This window comes from Caenorhabditis elegans, chromosome IV (assembly GCF_000002985.6).
Source record: "Caenorhabditis elegans chromosome IV".
NCBI lineage: Eukaryota > Metazoa > Nematoda > Chromadorea > Rhabditida > Rhabditidae > Caenorhabditis > Caenorhabditis elegans.
The window spans coordinates 9467930-9481278 of NC_003282.8; the positions used below are offsets into that span (position 1 = coordinate 9467930).

The 13349-nt window shown below is 32.3% G+C and overlaps 2 protein-coding genes, 5 non-coding genes and 1 pseudogene across 9 annotated transcripts; 4 read left to right on the top strand and 4 right to left on the bottom strand.

The window, feature by feature from the left end:
* The first annotated feature begins 5432 nt into the window (after positions 1-5432).
* Positions 5433-5494, top strand: F38E11.22. Its single transcript, NR_056398.1, has one exon. It is a non-coding gene; the product is annotated as an Unclassified non-coding RNA F38E11.22 (non-coding RNA).
* A 209-nt stretch (positions 5495-5703) lies between these two features.
* Positions 5704-9527, bottom strand: wrt-3 (Warthog protein 3; the record flags this gene model as incomplete). Of its 2 annotated transcripts, NM_001392370.1 has the most annotated exons (8): positions 5704-5831; positions 5880-6099; positions 6227-6309; positions 6396-6883; positions 7256-8178; positions 8608-8720; positions 8992-9141; positions 9195-9527. In NM_001392370.1, the coding sequence occupies 4 exons, from the start codon at positions 9354-9356 to the stop codon at positions 8064-8066; spliced, it is 540 nt and encodes a 179-aa protein (NP_001379102.1). The 2 variants fall into 2 exon arrangements, with proteins under 2 accessions (NP_001379102.1, NP_001294092.1); NM_001307163.3 differs by lacking the exons at positions 5704-5831; positions 5880-6099; positions 6227-6309; positions 6396-6883 and having other exon boundaries at positions 8064-8178; positions 9195-9266.
* On the bottom strand, positions 5751-7436 carry F38E11.8 (annotated as a pseudogene). The gene is given in 7 exon segments: positions 5751-5831; positions 5881-6099; positions 6227-6309; positions 6396-6733; positions 6735-6883; positions 7256-7374; positions 7424-7436. Coding segments are annotated over 7 exon segments (1002 nt in total).
* A 65-nt stretch (positions 9528-9592) lies between the features above and the next one.
* Positions 9593-13108, bottom strand: cng-3 (Cyclic nucleotide-binding domain-containing protein; the record flags this gene model as incomplete). Its single annotated transcript, NM_001028023.4, has 13 exons — positions 12882-13108; positions 12491-12693; positions 12304-12367; positions 12007-12157; positions 11852-11960; positions 11730-11795; positions 11388-11505; positions 11052-11315; positions 10795-10966; positions 10450-10548; positions 10154-10400; positions 9895-10043; positions 9593-9682 (listed from the first exon to the last, which is right to left on the bottom strand). Exons 1-13 carry the CDS (start codon positions 13028-13030, stop codon positions 9593-9595), a joined length of 1881 nt encoding a protein of 626 aa, NP_001023194.1. The 5' UTR covers positions 13031-13108.
* Positions 9617-9836, top strand: F38E11.21. The gene has a single exon (NR_056399.1). It is a non-coding gene; the product is annotated as an Unclassified non-coding RNA F38E11.21 (non-coding RNA).
* F38E11.14 lies at positions 9700-9770 on the bottom strand. Its single transcript, NR_003451.1, has one exon. It is a non-coding gene; the product is annotated as a small nucleolar RNA F38E11.14 (small nucleolar RNA).
* 21ur-13951 lies at positions 11112-11132 on the top strand. The gene has a single exon (NR_056400.1).
* On the top strand, positions 11113-11133 carry 21ur-12874. The gene has a single exon (NR_056401.1).
* Positions 13109-13349: the final 241 nt, after the last annotated feature.

The following is a 13349-nucleotide window of genomic DNA, read 5'->3' on the forward strand; positions in this document are numbered from 1 at the left end:
ATTTTGTTTGCAATTAAAACAATAACTGAAAGAAATAGAACTGATGATTAAATGAAATTACTCTTCGTATTTATACAATTTTTCTTGGCCGAAATGCGTAAGAAATTGAAATGATCATCCAAAGGTTTGCCTAATAAGAGAAAAATGCGTGTTTTATTGAAGCCCAAAAGTTGTGGATCCATGTCATACATTGATGCATTAAATTGAAGGTGGCAATGGAAAATTCATTTTTATTTATTTTCATTTATAGTTTGCGGTTAGCTATATTTCCTGTTATACAATTTCTGAAACGGTAACTAATTTTTATTCTTGTCACAAAACGTTTTAGTTTCTTCTCAAAACACTTAACTTTTAGAGTATTGAGAATGTTTCAGCTTGATTCGGATTGTACTCTATTTTTTGTGGACACAAAAATTAAAATCCTAAAATTGCTTTTAGAAAAATAAATAAATGAAAAATTTCAAAAATCCTGGTGGTAATGGTAAAGCAAAGTGTCAATGGTTAAAATGACCAAAAAATTTTCATTTTTAGATTTTCAAACTAGGTAAAATTTCGGAAAATATCCAAAAATTCGGAACAATTAGACTTTTTGAGTAATTACGAGTGCTGAAGGTTTAAAGTTCGAATCCCTATGATTTTTGAATCCTATTAATTAATACATTTTAAACTGTAAATTTAGCCACTCTAGGAGTGATGTTAAACTTTTTTCCATTTGTGTAACTGAATTCTATTTTAAAAAACAATTTCTAAAGTTCCAAAATTCTCAAAAATAAGACCCTTTCGCTTAGAATAGAATGCTATGAAGATACGCTAGGATTAAAAGACTTAAAAAACCGTGATGTTTGAAAATATTTGTGTTAGTAAGCTTGCAGATGTTAAAAGTAAGTATTACATATTGGATCTCATTTATGCAATATTCAGAGGTTTGGCTATGGGGATTCATTCTTCTAATTGTCACCTCGATGACGATGCATTTGGGGAATAAGGTTTCTTTCCGCATACGTGTATTTTTAAATAAAAATTATTGAGAAATGCAAGTACATAAGCCATCACAGGAAATTAGATTTATGAGCTTTTTTGAGAAAAAAAAATTGTACCGACCATAAAAATTGGAAAATGTTTTGAAAAATGTTTTCAAACTGTCATAAATTTTTCTGATTTTTTGCTGAAATTTATAAAATCTCTACAAAAAATGTATAAAATATTTCCTAAAACTTGTGTAAACGCTTTAATGGCCAAACAGTGTAACACAATGCATCTAATAGGGCGCAAATAAGACGGGACGGGCAAGGAAGAGGCACCCCCGGGACGCCCTGGTTTAATGGAATATTCAAATCTTCCTACATATATCTGCTCAAGCGAAGTTTCAACAAAATAGTAAAACTAAACGAGTCACATTGGCCATTCAAAAATGAATAAGAATTAGTTGAATTGCAAGAAATAGCTTTTAATCTCTGTCACGTGTATGAAAAGAGATAATTAAGTGTCACAGAAAGTAAAGAAAAAAACTAAAGAGATCAAGAGCATAACAAAGAAAAAAGTGTAAACTTGAGAGGATTTGATCAGAAAATGAGTGTGGTATCACACTCAAGTAAAGCCATACAAGGATTCTTCAGAGACGGAGTGAATTGACGTCACATACGGATTATCCACGATGCTATATCAATGCGAAGAAGAGACAGGAAATGAGAGGATATGCAGAGGGAAAAGATTCAAAAGTATACAAATCGTTGTTTCCAAATTAGGTTCACTTGAACCAAGTATTTATTCTTTCGACGTTTTTTTGAAGAGTATTGCCATTGGAGAAGTTTTTGAAGTTTTCTCTGTATTGCTGTAAATGTCATTATAAACGTTAAAAATGTTTTGAACAGTTATTGTCGTTCTTAAATTTGGAAGTCAACCAAAACAGTTGTTACGATACGGGTTTTTTTTAATTTGACAAATTACCAAAATTTTGACTCGAAGTTTAAAAAAATCTAGAGCATATAAGGGTGTTTAACTTTTCACCCATTTTCAAAACGTTTCGCAAAATCCCCACTAGCTTTGCTCCATCCTTGTGAAATTATTAAAGGTGGAGTAGCGCCGGTGGCAAAAGTTGTAAAATCTACTCATATAGTACCAAAATGACCGGCTACCCTAATGAAACGTTTCAAAAAAAATTTGAAAATTTTTTATTTACTGTGAAAAAGTGATAGTTTTTGCCAATTATAATTTTGGAAGTCGACCAAAAAAACGTTTATCCTACATTTTTTATACTGTAATTGTTTTTTTAATTATTAGTATTAAAACATTCAAGGTAGGAACATGCGACATTGCTTTGGGTTTCCACAAAAGCTCATAGTTTTCAAAATTTTGGCAATTTGCATTATGAAAAATCTGAAATTTTTTGGAGTATTTCATTATGATATTAGGCAGTGTTGGATCATTATAAGTGTATTTAAACAAAATCCCCACTGGCGCTACTACACCTTCAACAACTGTTTTTTTTAACTCCAAGATACATTTTTCTATTACCCTTTTCTGAGACCGACAAAATCTTCGACTAAAAATTTTAAAGATAATATAATAAAATATGTGACCATTTTATTACAGTTTTCAAAAAAAAAACTCATTAAACGTTATTTATTTGATTTTTGATGTTTTAGTATTTACTTATTATTTTAAGAAACAAAAAGAAAGTCATGTTGCAATTAATAATTCCCAAAAATAGTTCACATCAGAGTACTATGAAAATAAACTAAAAGCTTTTTGGTTTCTCTATAGTAGACACAGGAAGTGGATCGACTCGTAAATAAGACTAGAGGTCCGGATTAGGAAACGGAGTAAGACTTATGGAAAGAGTGAATGAAGAAGGAAAAATATATGATAGAAAGAAATAATTAGTATTGAAATTTGGGAAATTGATAAAGATGATAATATAAGAAGAGAGAAAGAGCAGCGAAGCAAACTTTTGTGAGTACTCAAGCGTGCATGATAAAAAGGAGATATTTCTCTAAAAATGCACGAAGAAATCAAGTTCAAAGAAGCTAACGAATTTGAAGATAAAAATTATTATTTCAAAGTAACAGTTTTGCATAAATCATCGTCAAGTGTTCTCCTTCAGTTAAAATAATCAAAAATATTTATTTTATTTTTTTTGAATGTTTATACCGTTGTAGAAATTTATAAAAATAAGTAAACTCCCTTAATCTTACTTCTCTAAAAAAATCACAGTTAATACCGAATCCAAACAATGTTTAATAGAAAACTCGAAGGTTGTTTAAAAAATTAAGCAACGTTATCAACAAAATCAAAAATTATTCCTCATTTGTGATCAGTCTTGGCAAAGGCCCTCAGTCTTTCTTGTGATAAACTCTTGTGATAATTCATCTTGTGATAAACCAAAGACTTACTAATGCATACGGAAGTACCGGGTGAGATAAATTAAATTAATAATGTTGGAAGCAAAATGAAGATATTAAAAAATCTTGCTGTAGAAAAAAAAATACTAACAACATATGGAAAATTATTTTTATTATAAAACTGTCGACAAATTAATTCTGGATTGTTTTTTTCAACTTCGTAATGAACAGGAAAAGCTTTGTTTTAATGTTTGTGTTTCAAATAAAAAATTTAAACCGAATAGGAAATAATTTGTATTACAGTTATCTTGTTCAGCAAAAAGTAAAATGCAGTCAGTATTTGAAGTTTGAAAATATATTATTGTAGAACAAAACTGTCAGTTTTCGCCAGATCTACCACTTTTTGACGGTTTTGTATTCTAATTAAGTTTCAATTTGCATTTAAATATTGCATGGGTTTGAAGAAACACTCGTTTCTCAAGTTTCTCAAAGTTTCTCAAAAAATTGACATTTACCAAAATTTTGTTTGGAAGTTTTCTTACATTTTAAATATTTTGGAGTGTTTCAGATGTATTGTTTTGAATTAATTAAAACAAAATGTTCACTACTGTCTTTAAAAGTTTTAGAATTGTGGCGTCTCCAGTAAAAAAAAAACTGGAAAAAATCAGTTTTCCGTCATATGGACTATTATTCATACCAATCCGCATCACAATACTAAAACGCACTGGAGGAATCGACGTAGTTCCGGTGAATTTTCGGTTAGTTATTTATAGTTTTTTCTTTGAGTTCAGCCAATATTATTTCTGCTAAAATGTGTGAACTCGGAAATGAAAGTACAATCAAATCAAGTTAGGAATCATTATCTGATCGAATTGAGGACGAATCCCCTTAATAGTACAGAATGTAATACGTCCTTTTCCAGAAATATTCTGAATAAATTGGCAAGCAAAATAGAAAACACAGGGCATCCCGAATAAGACCCGAATCATTGAAAACATGTGTCTTCACAAATAATTTTTTGCATTTGAGAAACTTGAACTAGAAAAAATTCGATCTGAAGTTTTATCAGAGCATTTTTCACCACTTTTTAAGCCCGTATAATAGGTCCAAAAAAGATTTTTACAGACTTTGAAAATTTTAAGGGCATTCCGGAGTAGGAAAACGTTCTGGAAGTTGTTTGAAACTTTATTTTCATTTGAATAACTTCTGAAAAATGTTTTCACCCAATTCGATAAAAACATGTTTCAGTAAAGTTGCATTTCTCGAAAACTAGCGAACACCTCAAATTATTACACAGCTTGCAAATCATCCTAAAATAAAGATTATGCATTTTATAGAATTTTTCAATAATTTTTTATGTTTCCTACTAACTTTAAAATATTTGTTTCTTTTTCAAAATCTTAGCCATTTATTTTCAAAGTTCAAATTACTACTAGGACCCTTTTGTAGTAAACAAGCCAAAAAAAAAACATTCAAAAAACAAGAGAAGCCATAATTACAACTAATAAATTAGAAAAAAGATGAGTAATACACAAATGAATCAAGCACCACAAGGGGAATGATTAAAGAGGACAATGTCTAGTCAAGTTATTTTTGGATTTGAAAAAAGATAACATAAGTAGTGTTTTGATCTGAAAATCAAGATCAAATAAATTTTTAAAAACAAATTTTTATTATTTTCCAGAAGCCTTATTTTTGAAACCCATTCGAAAACGGAAAATTGTTCTGCAATAATTCAAAAATGACTCAAATTGTTAAAGCATGTCAATGCTTTTTTAGATATCCTTGGATGTTTCAATGTGACAAAGTTTTAGAAGAATTTCTGCAGTTTTGACTTTACCATAGTTCAGCTTCACAAAGTTCAAAGTTAAATATCAAAAGAAGAAAATAAAACTCATATGAGCTCCCAGAAAACCCATCGAACCCACATGTTGAACACATTGCTTTTTAGAAAAAAACGAAAAGCCAAAAATAAAAGCGGTTTCATTTTAATTTCAATTACCAATGTATTTTTAAAAAAGATCAGACAAAATTAAAGTAAAAATAAAAAGTGGCATCTTTGTGGGACCTCCTGAAAGTGAGAGAAATAGAAGATGAGCTGTGAACAACAAATGATGGATGATTGTTTTTTTGAGGAACAAAAAAACAAAAAAAGCAATTGGGAACAGACAAATAAATACGTAAAGATGAAGTGTCGGTTGTGGAAATCAACAGGTTTATTACATTTTACTCCAGAACTTCTTTTTTAGAAAGCTAGAATATCTTGATTGTTGATTGCACTAAATATCACTTTAAGAATCGCTGAGAGTTCGTTGTGATTTTTGAAAATCAGATAAATATTGGCAAACATATGACAAAGAGCGGAACAAATTCAGATTTATTTAGATCACATGTTCACAGGAGAATGTTCTAGGTAGGTGGCAAGAGGATCGTAGCCGTCGACTTCTCATGACTTGGAGCTGCTCTACCAGGGAATTCGGGACGTAGGATCTAAATAAGGAAATGAGTTTCATGAATTAATTTATAAAATGAAAATACCTTGAATGAGCAAACCATATTTGAATTGATTTGCATCACAGCTGCAGCATTGTCAAACTGACCACAATAGTGGGGTGCCGAGAAAAGTGTGACGAGTTTACGGTTTGCAAAGAATTCATAACCATCTTGAACTACTTGATGAGCACGGACAATCAGGTCAAGTCCAAACTTTTCACACGTTTGAGCAACAATATCGGGTCCGAATGTGCAACTGCATCCTCTGAAAATTGAATGAAATCTCATATAAAGCTGTGTTTTATGCTCTACAAATCTGGAACGAGGTATAAAAATGGCACTCGAAAAACCAGACGTCCGGTTTCCCAGTTCTATTTTAAATGTTTGCTTACCTGATATTAGACTTGAATCCTTTTGTGTTAACGTCCGGGTCCGACCAAAGAAGATCAATGGCGAGAGATGGATTTGGAGGATCCTGAAATGAATAGGTTATACAATGCTAACAGAGATTCTGATTTCGTTTTCTATTCATTTTTCATTCATGGTCTTTTATATACTCACATGCATTGGACGAGCAAATGTGTTCAAGATATCTAATTTTGGAGAGTTCAGCAAATCAGAGGACAATCCTCCATGCATACAAAGAATCCGTTTACCGATTAACCCCGTCAATGGCATCATTTCGAACATTTTCGTGAAGTCTTCATACAATCTTGGAGTACCGAAACGCTTGTTGAGATCATCGTAAAATCCATAAATGCGATTGATCAGTCTTGTTTCGTGATTCCCACGCAACAAAATGACATTCTCTGGGAATTTCATTTTGAGGCACATCAAAAACATGATTGTCTCAATGCTGAACTGTCCACGATCAATGTAATCACCGAGAAAAAGATAATTGGTGGAAAACCGACATTGTTGAAAATGCGAATGACATCGCCAAACTGTCCATGAAGATCTCCAACAACTGTGAGAGGTGGAGCACATTCAATCATCATTGGCTGACGTTGGAACACTTGAAGAGTTTCAGCAATGAAATCAGATATTTCCTATAAAGATTAGTATGCTATAAGAAGTCATTGCGCGGGTGAAATGCGCACAAAACAGCTGGATATACATAGCTACGAAGGCGAGTCAGGAGGCTAAAAAAGACGCCGCCGCAATCTCCGACCTGATATAATCTTTAAGGGCGACAATGAGTCGAACCGCGGCCCGCTTTGAGCGAGTCGGTAGAATAATTCATTTGTGATGTGAATATTCGAAACCTTCTAAAAATTGGCATTATGGATGCACGATGCACACTTTGCCAGCAAAATCAACCGCGATTTGCACACCGCGACTTGAAATTATGAATGGTCGTTTTCGTGATGCGCACATTATGCATATATCGAGAAGTCAGCCCACGGTTTATTTTCTCTTACCGCTTCATCAATAGTAGTTGTAAATCCAGAACCCAATTTCCCAATGTTCATCAATCTTTCCAATATTTTATCGACATTCACTCTTGACGGAGTAAAATGCACTGAAACTTGCTCTTTACCTGAAATTCTTAATTTTTTTAAATTGCCCGAAACTCGATTTAAACTCACTCATTGTCGACATTGTTCACAATAAAACTTCGACTTGTCTACTAAAACTTTTGTGTTGAAATTTGAAACTAATTTGAAACTAATAAAATATCGATTTAATGTAAAATCAGATAAGGAATATTTTTTGAATGTGCACACGTGAAGTTGTGCGTTTATTAAATGTATTATTATTGTTGTTTTTTTTTTAAATTGGGCAAAACTATACATTTTATGGCATTAAAATTTTATTTTCAAAATCCATAAAATTTATTCGAACACTGTTCTGATCCTTAAATCGGCTTTTACTCGATTGGAAGGATCTTACGACGGACCTAATTCCAATTCCTAGGAGCCATGTGGCCCATTTGACGGTGGAACGATCGTTGTTTGGTATCACCTGTCCGAAAGAAGAATTGAAAACAGTCTTCAAAAAACATTATCACATATTTTTATGAGAGTTTTAAATTTTCGAGAATCGCTTTATATCATTGCATAAATTTATTTTGTTTTCGAAAGATCACAAGCAAATAGGGCACAAGTTTTCTTCAAACATCACCGGTCAGACAACAGACCCGTGTTTTTTCTAACTAAGTTCCCGTTTAAATGGACAATGATAACAAATATGTTAAATGACGATGACCTAGTTGGCATGTTAATCCAATCAGTTCTTTGCAAATTGAAAGTATGGCCATTGACTCTTCTGGTACCAAGCTGGTTTCACATCGGGAATTGATTCACAATTGAATGAAAGAACCGTCAGGTTGTAGTAAGCTTGTCTGAAAAAATACATATGTCCAATCCTTTGAAAATATTTAAGACGAGCACCATCTTATTATAATAGTTTTTGTTTCAGGTTCATACCTCTAGATGCAAGTGTTGCGACTTATCAATTTTACGCGCAAAATTTCCTCTAGCAATAAATCTTGGGTTATACAATTTGATTGTTCAACTCGAAGAAATATCAAAGGCACATAATTATAATTTTATGTTAATAATATTTGATTCCATATAATGCTATCAATCATATCAGTGGCAATAACCACTCAAGTGTGATGTCGTTTTTTTTCTCTCATCTCCTTTTTATCAGATTTCCAGGCCCGATTTGAGATAACTTGTTTTAGGGAAACTTAGATTAAACTTAGAACTAGATTTAATGAAAAAATATTTCTTCCAAATATCAATTTGAAAAAGAAGAACAAACGAACCCTTCATCATCCTTATGCATTCGAATATCTTTTATTACATCAAATTTTACCACATCTCCATCATCATTTTCTTTTTCTTCTCCTTCGAAAAATTCACCTCGTCGAATACGGACCTGAAAATATAAATTTCCTTTCAGACAGGGCTAGGTATAATTTTTCATACAGGGTAATAATTCCAAGTTTGGTTATATCCTATTTATTTTTTTATTGGAAAATTAATGCTTTTTGCACATAATTTATAAATCTATAATGAATAGCCTAATCTTGAATTTATTTTTAAAGCTGCTTAATACAGTATTTTACGGAAAAAACCAGAATAATTTTTTCACTGAAAGTATGCCACCCCAATTTTAAAATTAAATATACATTTTGAATCAAACATACATCTGAATATCGAACTTTAGCATATTTCTCTAATCCTTCAAATTCGCAGCACATTGTATATAAATCTCCTTCAATATTTTTCTCAAATCCTCCAACCCATTGATTCGACTTCTGACATCCATGCCGACTTTCAGCACGTTCTGGACAGTCCTATAAGTTGATTTTTTTTTGGATTTTCCATGCGAATTTCTCTATTGACTTACCGAATAATTTTTGTCGTAGCAATTAGGTTTTGAACACATTAATCGAACCACTCCACTGTGATGAACTTCCATTCCATATGGTACTTGATCGGATCCACAGTAATCCGCCAAGCTGAATCCAAATAACAGAATAATCGTGAACATTTCCACGTGGTACAACATATTGTTAGAATTGAAATGGCAAAAAACTTGGAAGCACACCACCTGTCACTTCGACAAACAGACAGAGAACAGCAAAGAGAAAAATGAAAATGAAAATGACCGCGAAAAAATCAGCAATGAAGAAAAATGCGTAGCCCTCCCAAAGTCTTCTTCTCTCGATTGCGACACAACCGGTTCAATGATGATCGGTCTTCTTTTCGTTTTGTTTTTTTCTACCCCCTTCTTGACACCAATACTTATCGACTCCTCCTTTGACTGTTATTCAAAAGGTCACAAACGACCATCTCACTCTCGAAAAGTTTTCTTTTTGCAGTTGCAGAAAAATCCTGAAAAATAAAACAAAAAGTCTCATAGAAGGTTTATCCACCACTGAACAGTCGGTACGTGAACAGTAGAATAATCTAATCATCGACCCGAAGGCGAGTGGAAATGAACTGCATCCCGTTGTTTGCCAGGCCACACTTTTACCACCTGCGCCATGCGGGCATAACCAATCTCTTCTAAAGAGTGTCTACAAGAGTATCTGGTCTGCACTCACCCAAAACTCTTCTTCCATTTCCGTCATCTTGTCATGAAGTTCAAGAGTATCAATTGCTAGTCGTTTTAGGTTCGATTCTATATCCTCATTTTCCGATAGACAACGTTTTTTGTCATCTAGCTCTCCACGTTGACGTTGCAAATAGAAAGCTGAAAGATTGATTAGGTGGATTGAAAGGAGTTAAAGTTGCAATGCCATATAGAGTATCTACCTTTATACAAAACTCATATATTTTTGTACAAATACAATTTTAACTCACCAACATCACACAATCTTCTTTTCAATTTAGGATCATATGAGCTCAGAACCTTGAAAAAATCATCTCTACTGAGCATATGAATCTGTGAAAATGCACTTGATATCACATTATGTTGATGACGATTATGATTCAAATGATTATTGAACCATATTAGATTAACATCTCCGAGAATTTCTCCTTCGAAATGATCAATTTCGTTGTCTTCAGTGATTTCCACCATTTGTCCACAAACAATTATAAACATTGACTAAAAATAGGTTAAATTCATATCTAGTCTACAAATCCCAGTAGCTCACACTGCATAATTGTCCTTTTTCAATTACAACGTCTCCAGGACAAAAGTAATGAGGCTCCAAAAGTTGAGAGATATCATTGAGAAAACTTCGTTCAGACGCCTGAAAAATGTATGAACAACACATTTTTTGAAGATTATGCCTTGTTTTTTCTTTGTTTTTGTTTCAATTCTCTGATTGGATTTGACTTTTCACAACGTTTCAAAGTAACTATTGGAGGAAATACGGTAAACCACATTTTTGAAAACGGAAAACTTTGGTTGTAAATTCCATACATCGTTGATTAGAAAATGTTTTTACTATTACTTCTGATTTGTATCATTAAAGATTTTTCCGAAAATTTCTTACCCTAAATAATGGAGACCTCACTAACGATGCTCCAATAATTGAAGTGGTAACATGCCCGTATAGTTTAGCTGGAAGTTCATCTCTTACTTCATGTTCTTTCATAATTGTCTCTTCTGCCATTTCATATTCACAATACTTCAATACTTTTGTTTGCAATCGCTCGTTGAGATTTCTGTAAACAATTTTCAAACCGGATTTATATTGTATAGCTAACATAAGAGTTCCAAAGTTGTATTTAAATATTTTAAACTACAAACCTATAGGTCATATATTGTTTCAGACCATCCATTAATGTTTGCCAAAATGTTTTAACAGCATTTGCATTTGCTACCAGATCTCCGATACTTCCCATTATAACGGCAAAAAGTAAAAGTCCTGCCAAAGTATTAACAATTTCAAATGCATTTTGTAGTGAAGTATTCGGTGCAGGTTGTTCTCCTAATGTGGTCATTGTCATTGCTGACCAATACATTGACAATGTATACTCTTTTGTAAATTGGGAGAAGTTGTAGATATGGGTTCTGAAAGTTTTGAGATTTTTCCAAGATAGCTAGCTTGACCTCTTGTCAAAGTCACACTAGTTATTTGTTTACCTGTTATCCGTTCTCCAAAAGTGATACAGTTCCACAAGATGATCCTCCCTCGCTTCATCGTAATAAAAGTAGGGATTGTAACAATCTGTTCGGCCGTCACAGCCAACAAAGTAAGCATCTGAAAATGGAGAATTTACGGGAATGAGATCGTGAGATAAATGAATTCTTGAAATTTGGATATTGATTTTTTTTAATTTGCTAATATCTGATTTGCCTAATTGTATGTTTGGTTGAATTCTTCACTATAGGAATAAAATTTCCAAAAGTATCCAAAAGATTTGGAAATAAGTTTTTGACAGATATATTAATTAGAAAATTGCTTATTGCAGCCCTGATTTGTACCTGTAATTTTCTCTGGTGTATACGGCCATGGAAGATATTCATCATCGTCAAATGTTGCATTTACTCCTAAAAAGGGATTTTATTTTAAAAATAAAGAAAAATGTTTTGTTTAAATAACTCACCATCCCACGACGAAGTGTCACTGTTCACAGAAATTATATAAAATACGCAAGCATTCACATGGAACAACAAAAAACAAGCAGTAAATATTTTGGAGAGTGATATCGTAACCTGAATTCATTTCTGAACTACTGTTCTGTTTAGTGATTAAGAAAACCTGAGTCAACTTTCCATAGGACTGTGCTATAAAGTTAGCAATTCGATAAATCTTTAAAAATCGATTCAATCTGCAGAAAGCGGCCGAAGTTTTTCGAATAAGCAGATAGTCGAATGGGAAGATTGCTAATAGGTCAATTGCAAAGTAGAAACTGAAATTAAAATTGTTAGTTTATATGTAGCTACATGTTATCAGATTTCAAACGTAATTATAGTAGCCACTCAATAGAAATTAATGCACGATAACTGGTAATTTCTTTGATCAACCTCGTTAAAATCATAGAAAGATAAGAAGTACCTGTGAACATAATGTCTCCAAGTTTCTGAAAAGCTGGTGATCAAAACTCCGTCTTCGTAGAATGCTGAAAATATTTTGGTTTAAAAAATCTAAACTTTCCAAAACCATTTTAGATTATCCAATCTGCATTTACAAAATGGATAAATTAAAAATAAAATTTAAAATTAAAAAAAGGTTAAAAACTCACACAACATAGATCGAAGTATGATGTCAAACAGAAAAACGGTATCAAATGCAATATTGATGGGAAGAATTTTCTCAATGTATGCGTATCTTATATTTTCGAAAGCCAATACAGAGAGTACAATTATATTGTATAAACATCCACATACAACAAAAAATGTCCAAATCCAGTAAATGTATCCAGATTCATCTACCGAAAAGTCATATCTAAAAAGTGTTTTGTTTGAAGGAATAAAAAATGTTATTATATCTTCGAAACCTAATAAGAATTATTTGTTTTTTAAACCAAATTTGTTACCGCACGAATGAACAAAAATGTTAAAAATTTGACATATGTAACTTTTAAAATATAGCGCTTTAAGAACTTTCTGATAACATTAAAAAAAACAACTTACTCGATTCTCGGATTTGCAGCTCTCCATTTCTCATATTGATTTTCATATTCAAAATGTTGAGGAATCAAATCATCATCATCTGGTTTCTTGGACATTCGTCTCTTTCTCTCATGCAAATTAGGCAGCTTCTGTGCCGAATGTGTGCTCATTTTCTCCCTCCCAAGAATAAAGCCTTATTTAGATTAAAGAAGCCATTGGAATCCGTATATTTTCTATATATTCTTCCTAAAATTAGATAGTCTTCTTAAAATTAATGAAGGTTATCAAGAAAACACTCAACTATTGGGTTGAAAAAGGAAATAGGTACGAAGATGATTTTGGAAAATACACGAGTGATTATATTTGGTGACGCAGGTGCATGTGGAGAAATGAGAGAAATGAGCCGATGAGTTGAGCCATGGATTGAAAAGGTATTAGTGAAAAGGATTTGATATGAAGAAAATAAAAATATGAATAGAATCATTTTGA